At 47.3% G+C, this 8,447-nt stretch overlaps 2 protein-coding genes across 2 annotated transcripts; both read right to left on the bottom strand.

Moving 5' to 3' along the window:
• Positions 1-603: 603 nt before the first annotated feature.
• Positions 604-2,493, bottom strand: LOC131696381 (uncharacterized). The gene has a single exon (XM_058984926.1). It carries the CDS (start codon positions 2,491-2,493, stop codon positions 604-606), a length of 1,890 nt encoding a protein of 629 aa, XP_058840909.1.
• Positions 2,494-2,791: 298 nt separating this feature from the next.
• LOC131696380 (uncharacterized) lies at positions 2,792-5,923 on the bottom strand. The gene is made up of 3 exons (XM_058984924.1): positions 5,230-5,923; positions 4,081-5,121; positions 2,792-4,017 (listed from the first exon to the last, which is right to left on the bottom strand). The coding sequence occupies exons 1-3, from the start codon at positions 5,921-5,923 to the stop codon at positions 2,792-2,794; spliced, it is 2,961 nt and encodes a 986-aa protein (XP_058840907.1).
• Between the last annotated feature and the right edge of the window lie 2,524 nt (positions 5,924-8,447).

Here is an 8,447-nt window from a genome sequence, read left to right as displayed (position 1 = left end):
AGGAAACTTCGGTAATGACCAATATCAGGTCAAGCTCACTCACGCACAAAAACTCGCGGGTTAGAATAGAAACATCTTAATGACACATATTTATTCGACGGGTAAAAAACGACATGCGATTTGAACTTAAACTCTATATTCGACTTAATTCTAAACACATTAAAAGGCTTGCGGGTCTGTTGCCCGTTCTTGGTGGTAATCTAATTTCGACTGCTATCCCGATCATATTTAGATAACTAGGAAAGCGATGATCGAGAGGCCTAGGTTCGGCTGACGGTATGTGAGAGATGATGGGATCTCACTCTCTTATCGCCCGTTATCAGTTCGGCATTTTCGGTGATGATAGTGGTTGTAGTCATATCGCAATTACGCTGGCTCTCCATCGTAGGTAGATTGTACCTTCACCAGTGCATAGGTCGGACCGGTACCTTGGTGCTCTCGACGGTGATGTGACCACGATTGGTTTTGCTGCTGACCAGGGATGTAGTGTAGGGTGGATCATTGTTAGTCGCAAACATCCTCACCCACCCAGAAATTGTTGATTTCTGAAAAAATAAAGAAACAGAAATATCCTCTTCGACAGGGTGGGGAAAGGAACGATGATTACACCAGACTGTTGGATGGGTTGTCCTCTGCCTTGACGTCATCATCGGAGTCTGGTAGCGGTAGAATGCATAATTTTTCTTCAGGGCGTGTTAGCATTCCACCAGCTGTTTTGACGGTAACGACGCGTACTACCTGATCGTCGCCAGGATGGAGTTTGTGTGTCCTTCCCATTCTCCATCGCATTGGGGGCAGATTGTCGTCTTGGATCACGACCAGCTTGCCCACCTCGATTTGAACTGGTGGGTTCCAGCGTTTGGTCCTAGCTTGGAGTTGGCACAGGTATTCCCGGCGCCATCTGCGCCAAAAATCTTGAAGCTTACTTTGCATTAACTGCCATTTATTCAGACGGTTGAGCTGAACATTTTCAAGATTGGGTTCAGGAAGGGCTTGAAGCGAGGCTCCGACAAGGAAGTGCGATGGCGTCAACGGTTCTAGATCATTGGGATCTTCTGACATGGACGTTAGCGGTCGGGAATTGAGGCATCCTTCCACCTGCACGAGTAGTGTTGTAAAATCTTCCGGTGATACCGGATTTTCACCGATGACCTTCAGTAGGTGTTTTTTAGCAGATCGAACTGCTGCCTCCCAGAGGCCTCCGAAATGTGGGGCGCTAGGTGGTGAAAAATGCCATTGAATGCCTTCTGTAGCACAAGCCGTAGACACCGCTTCTCGATGGGTTTTGTCCTTTAATAGCATAAGGAACTCTCGCAGTTTGTTCCTAGCCCCGACGAAGTTAGTGCCGTTATCCGAAAATATGTCGGTACATTTCCCTCGTCTCGCGACAAATCGACGTAAAGCTTGAAGGAACCGATTAGTCGACAAATCCGAAACAAGCTCTAGATGAACGGCCTTGGTACACAGGCACATGAAAAGCGCGACATAGGCTTTCACAGCGGGCCGTCGCGGTGCTGGTCGAAGATAAACTGGACCGAAATAATCGACGCCAGCTCGGGAGAATGGACGTGATACTGTAACTCTGGATGCTGGCAGCTCCCCCATGAATTGCTGAATTCTGGTTGGCTTAGCACGAAAACATCGTAGACATTTGTGGACGATCTGTCTAACGACGTCTCTCCCTCCTAAAGGCCAATAACGCAACCTTACCGTACCCAATAGAAGCTGGGGACCTGCGTGTAGAAGGCGCTCGTGGTAATGCTTCAATAGCATACGAGTGAAAACATGACGAGCGGGTAAAGGAATTGGATGTTTGGCATCGTCAGCTTCTTCGGATTTGCTGATTCGACCACCTACTCTGATAATTCCGTCCTTGGATAAATATGGGTTATACCATCGTAACGGAGATTTCGCTGGCATATGCTGGCCTTTCCGCAAAGCCTTCCACTCTTCGGCGAACATTTCCTCTTGTACTCGTCTGATTAGCGTGTATTCTGCTTCTCGAAGTTCAGCGGTAGAGAGGAAGGAACCATCCCTTCGCTCGTGCCTGGGTTTACGAAGAAGCTTAATCAACCGCAGCCAATACGCAGTCCGGCGAATCACGTCGGTGTAAGATGCAAACCGTTTAAAGTAGTCCTCGTTGAACGCGGCCAGTGATGCAGCAGAATTCGCCACGATAGTGTGTCGTCTTTCTTCTTCTCCGATTTCGGTTGAGTTCTCCGGTTGTTTTGGATATCTTGTCGGGTCCGCTTCCAACCAATTCGGTCCATTCCACCAGAAATTATTTTCCAAGATGTCTTCTGGCGATATTCCCCTGGAAATCAGGTCTGCTGGATTTTCGACTCCAGGCACGTGTCCCCAGAAGCATCCTTCGGTGATGGATTGTATTTTTGCAACACGATTGGCAACGTAGGTGACCCATTTTGTTGGAGTGGCTCGAAGCCAACGTAGTACACACGTGGAATCCGCCCAGAAGTAGGTTTTTAGCTTCATTTTGATGGAATCTTGTACCTTTTCGTAAAGCTGAGCTGCTAAGAGTGCACCGCATAGCTCTAGCCGTGGGATAGTTTGGCATTTGAGCGGGGAAACCTTCGATTTTGAAGTGAGAAGCCGTACCAAAACTTTCTTGCTTGAGTTCTGGCTCCGCAGATACAGGCATGCTCCAAAAGCCTTCTCTGAAGCGTCAGAAAAGCAGTGTATTTCAACCGATATTGCTCTTGGTATGATCGCGCAGCGTTCGATACTAATCGTGTTGAATAATGGTAGTTGAGCATGGTACTTCTTCCAAACCTCACCCACCGTGGAAGGTAGCGGCTGATCCCATTCCAGTTTTTCCACCATTTTCATCTTGAAGTGTCCACAGACGCTGCATAAATATTTTTGCCGTAGTGATAGCTGCTCCTAGCAACCCCAATGGGTCAAATAATGTAGCAATAACTGACAAGATCTGACGCTTCGAAAGTTTGGTATCCTCTTCCAACTCCGGAATGTTGAATTGGAACCTTAGCACATCGGGTTTTGGCAGCCATGTTAGGTCTAGAGTTTTTACGGAAGCCGTTGGATCCAGAGAAACCTCCTCGGAATCTCTAATTGCCAAATCTTCGGGTGAGATATCGTCCAGCACCTTGGAGCAATTGGAAGCCCATTTTCTTAGTTTGAAACCTCCCCTCGACATCATCTTGTCCAGTTGAAATCGCATTTCCAGCGCCGTTTCAACGTCGTTTGATCCTGTGATGACATCGTCCATATACGTATCCTCGTTAACAGCCCTTGCTGCAAGTGGAAATCGTCCTTCCTCCTCCGTTGCCAACTGTTTCAGCGTTCTGGTGGCTAGAAACGGCGCTGGCTTGGTTCCATACGTGACGGTATTTAACTCGTAAACCTCAACCTCCTCTCCTGGAGCTGCACGCCATAAGATGCACTGAAGCGGTCTATCTTCCGGACGGAGGTTGATCTGGCGGAACATTTTCTCAACATCGGAAACTAGCATTATTTGTCGAGTTCGACACCGCAGGACTATGGACCGTAAGTCGTCTTGTATTACTGGCCCAACCAGCAACACATCATTCAACGACACCCCTGAAGAAGTTTTACAGGATGCATCGAAGACTACTCGCACCTTGGTGGTGGTACTTGCCTCTTTTACCACCGGATGGTGCGGAAGATAGCACCGTCGCACCGAGCTTAGAGTAGCTTGCTCGACCTTCCGCATGTGGCCCAACCGAAGATATTCCTCCATGAAAGCGTTATACTGCTCACGCAACTTGGCATCCCTTGCCAACCTGCGTTCCGTTCCCTGAAGGCGTCGGAAGGCGATGTCCCTTGACTCGCCTAGCCGGAGAAGGACGTCTTCATTTTTGGGAAGTGCGACTGTGTACCGACCATCTTCTTCGCGCCGAACGGTTTGCTGAAACAGCTCCTCACAACGATTTTCCTCCAGGGAATAAGCCTTGCTAGATCCGATATCCTCGCTGGCCCAAAAGCGTTCCATCAATGCGTCTAAACCTTCCGTTGAAGCTACGTTGCAGTTAATGTGAAGTGAATCCAGCGTACTAAACACACCACCGCAAACAACTCAACCGAACACTGAGTGATTTAGTGTTGGTTGCTGTTCTCCCAGCGAGATCCGTCTTCCTGTCTCGAAGAAATCGAAGAAGTTCTCGATTCCGAGAACCATATCCACCCCTTTGGATTCGAAAAAGGTGGGATCGGCCAGTTCGATCCCATTTGGGATTGACCATGCATCAATTTTGATTGTTGATGTGGGAAGGTTAACCGTAACCTTGGGGAGTACCAAAAATCCCAAATCTCGCGAGAACTTGGAAATCCGCGAACGTACCATAGCTCGAATCCTGTGCTTGACCCTTGTTGCCGCTTGACCAATGCCAAGAACCGAGATGTCCACCTTATCTCGAGTCACCTTCAAACGCTGACACAATCGTTCCGTGATAAAGTTGCTCTCAGACCCCGAGTCTAAAAGAGCACGTGCTGGATACTGGTTGCCTTCATCGTCTTCCACCATGACGACCGCAGTAGCCAGTAGGACCTGGGAGGAAGATTCGTGCGCAGCATTACATGTTGAAATGTTGGTGGCTGCCATGTTAGCCACTTGGGAGGAAGTTGAAGTAGACGGTTCCTTACTGGATGACGAATTGTCCGTTGACCCATTCGTATCCCTTTCTCTTCCTGATTTGAAGCAGACCAAGGTATGATGGCGTCCCTTGCAGTTCCGGCACGAGTACTTCGATTGGCAACCCTTGGCTTGATGGCCTGTCCGGAAACAGTTCCGACAAAGAGAGTGCGTCTTCAATATGGCGTCTCTATCAGACACCGATAATCGTTGGAACGTACTACACTGGAAGAGCGGATGATTGGATGAGCAGGCCGCACAGCGTCCCACAGACGCTTGAGCTGTATTGGAATTGATACGTAATTGCGGCGGCTTCTGTTTTGGAAGTTGATTAGGCTGCTGGACACCCCTAGTGTCCATGGGCTTTGATGGAAGTGACTCCAAAACACGAACGCGTCGATGAAGAAAGTCCGTAAGGTCTGCTAGGATATCCTGCTCATTAGCCGCCGAAAACTCTTCCCATCCTCTTCGAGTCACCGGATCGAGACGTGCTGTAAGGATGTTTACCAGCAAAAGGTCCTTCTAGTCAGCTGGCTGGATCACCTGGTCAAGTGTTTGTACAACACGTTCGAAACCTTCCAAGAGTGCATGTAATTCACCGACGGATTCCTTGGAGAGCGTAGGTAACGCTAACAACGACTGAACTTGTCGCTTTTTCAGCTGCTTGCTGTTATTGTAGCGTTTGAGCAGCATTTCCCATGCTACTTGGTAGTTCGCCTTGGTTATCTTCAAAGGGTCGATCAAGTTCTTAGGCTCCCCTTGAAGACATCCTTTTAAATAGTGGAACTTCTCCACCTCCGGAAGATCGGCCTTCCAATGAATGAGGGAGGTGAATAGATCTCGAAAGCTCAACCAATCATCGATGTCCCCGTTGAAACTCTGCAGCCTTATTTGAGGCAGGCGCACGTGGTCCAACGCACCATGCACCGATGTATCAAATCCTCGCGTAGACTGTTCCAATGCTGGGCACTCTTCCCTCTCCTTAACCTTGTCCATCAGAAAGGATTTGGCTTCATAATACCGGTTGTTGAACTCTCGCCTTTCCTTGCCATATGCCTCCTCCTCCGCAGTGAAATCGTCATGGGATTTGATCTCCACCAACGTCTCACTAAATTTTTCCCATAACTCATCTAACTTCTCCAGTCGCACATTCACCTGGGATACCGTTGAATCTTCCTTAAAATCCTCGATAAAATTCCAGATATCAAGCAGCGAAGCCTGCGTATCTTTCAACCTTGTAGTCAACTGCTTCAACGACGGTGACTTCTTTGTAGACGATGCAGCTGGCGGCATGATGGTATTAACCGGTAATAAAACGAGAGGTGGTGTTGTGATGTAGTTATCCGCGTATAGACCTAGCGGGCTGGCATATACTGTAGGGTTCACTAACCTGACAAAACAGGTGAAGGCGCCAAGGTGGGATTATTTTAAAATAACCAAGCTATACTAGCACGACGGTCTGTAGCACCATCCAAATTCGTCTCAGTAATGATCGTTGGTAAGGCAGGAAGTGAAGAGGGGGTATACGATGTAGTATTCAAAATAAAGGCCACGGCTGGGCATATACTAAGGTGACTCACCCAGAGAAACCAACCAGCGGTTTCAAGATGTCAAAAAGGTACAATATAATATTGTAATAATCATCAATATTGACTCAAATGAGTCGAAAGGGCTCAAACGTATGACGAAGGAATCGAAGAGGATATAAATTTTATCAAAAAGTGTATTTCTGTACGCCTGGCTCCGGCGACATATACCATCAGTTCAACTAACCTGAGCAACAGTTAATTAGCGCGTCCTCTTCCTTTCCCTTGTTGAGTCCAAACGCTGCTATTGAATCCAGTGCTCAGTACGAACACGATGACAATGCACTGGCGATGGAAATCTTCCGGCTGTTGTTTCAACCAGCAATACACGCCAGCCGTACCGCCCTCGGTTAACTCCGTCGAAATTCCGGAAAATGGTCGAAAATTGCGTGTAAGTATACTGACGGGTAACACTTCGACTGGACATACACACTGAACATATAATATTTACCTGTGTAACAGGAATCGGTGCTGGTCCAGTGGCTGTCCTACCAGGTCGAATAGGTTACTGGCTAATCTTCAATCTTAGTATGGTTCCAGGTCCAGGAAACTCCCGAAAATCCACATCTCGGTCGAATTCCAGTTCCAATTTAGAAAGATGCGAGTGTTAGAATTGTACGTAGGTTGCCAGCTTCGGCTGGACATATAGTGGTATTCAGCTAACCTGAGGAAGAATAACCGGCGCAAAATGTCCAAGCCAAGCGACGCCAATCCGAAAATGCAATGGCGTTGATCTCCTTTGTTCCCGTGATGAACAATTGCCGCGGTGAAAGGATTGTTCAATCCGCGATCGCAATGGCGTCGATGAGCGTCGGTGGGAATTGGCGGCGTCGACCCTGTGTCGACGGCGTCCTTACAAGCTTCCGTTGATCCTTTCCCGGTCCAATCCGGTTCGAAGGACCATAATGTTGGGGACTGACCGCTTACCTTCCTGGGTCTTCGATAGCGGTGATAGCAGTGGTGCAGCCAGGTCCAACATCGACCGTTGATTAGGTGGTGAAGGGCTAATGTTCCAGGGGGGACCAAATCCAAAATTGCCGGACCGTTGATTAGGACCAACAGAAGGAAACTTCGGTAATGACCAATATCAGGTCAAGCTCACTCACGCACAAAAACTCGCGGGTTAGAATAGAAACATCTTAATGACACATATTTATTCGACGGGTAAAAAACGACATGCGATTTAAACTTAAACTCTATATTCGACTTAATTCTAAACACATTAAAAGGCTTGCGGGTCTGTTGCCCGTTCTTGGTGGTAATCTAATTTCGACTGCTATCCCGATCATATTTAGATAGCTAGGAAAGCGATGATCGAGAGGCCTAGGTTCGGCTGACGGTATGTGAGAGATGATGGGATCTCACTCTCTTATCGCCCGTTATCAGTTCGGCATTTTCGGTGATGATAGTGGTTGTAGTCATATCGCAATTACGCTGGCTCTCCATCGTAGGTAGATTGTACCTTCACCAGTGCATAGGTCGGACCGGTACCTTGGTGCTCTCGACGGTGATGTGACCACGATTGGTTTTGCTACTGACCAGGGATGTAGTGTAGGGTGGATCATATATATATATATATATATATATATATATATATATATATATATATATATATATATATATATATATATATATATATATATATATATATATATATATATATATATATATATATATATATATATATATATATATTGTACAGACGCGGCCGACTGTGGCCACTGCCTTAATACAACTGAGTTCCGCGACCGGCTTCCACGACGGACTACTTGCGCCTCGATACCCCGACTGACTACTTCGCCAGCGCGCCTGTTGCGCGTGCGAACCCTAATTAACTTTTCTTTCGACTGACTTCAACGACCTGACGCAAAAGACTTTTATCATTTCGTCTGTGTAGACTTCTCTCTGAGAGAGTCTCAGACCTAAACAAAACATTCTTTCCACGCTCGCGAGAGTAAAGACCCCGGTGGATGAATCAGTAGTTCACTATGACTCATACTCGGAAGCCTTTACTTTCTATAATAGCGTCACCGTCTGCTGCTGGCAGCAACAAACTGTGTTTAATTAAACAAAGTGTTTATTCTTTTCCGTAAGCATATGGCTTGGAAAGCGCGAGTGCATCAAAATATCAGCTTAGCTTAAGGCTGTAGCTGGTGATGTAACCCAGGAAATTAGCTTCCATGGTGCACCACTTGGAGAAATTTTCCAGGGTTGATGCTGGCCGAAAACTA

This window comes from Topomyia yanbarensis, chromosome 1 (assembly GCF_030247195.1).
Source record: "Topomyia yanbarensis strain Yona2022 chromosome 1, ASM3024719v1, whole genome shotgun sequence".
Taxonomy (NCBI): domain Eukaryota; kingdom Metazoa; phylum Arthropoda; class Insecta; order Diptera; family Culicidae; genus Topomyia; species Topomyia yanbarensis.
This window is presented reverse-complemented; position numbering and strand designations above follow the sequence as displayed.

What these genes read in the sequence shown, in the direction of transcription:
- LOC131696381 (XM_058984926.1), bottom strand. Translation starts at nt 2,493, where the DNA reads ATGAAGCTAAAAACCTACTTCTGGGCGGATTCCACGTGTGTACTACGT.
- LOC131696380 (XM_058984924.1), bottom strand. Translation starts at nt 5,923, where the DNA reads ATGCCGCCAGCTGCATCGTCTACAAAGAAGTCACCGTCGTTGAAGCAG. An exon ending in GCTCTCCAAGGAATCCGTCG is followed by an intron (nt 5,122 to 5,229) that starts GTGAATTACATG and finishes ACATCCTTACAG; the next exon opens with CACGTCTCGATCCGGTGACT. An exon ending in ACTAAATCACTCAGTGTTCG is followed by an intron (nt 4,018 to 4,080) that starts GTTGAGTTGTTT and finishes ACTGCAACGTAG; the next exon opens with CTTCAACGGAAGGTTTAGAC.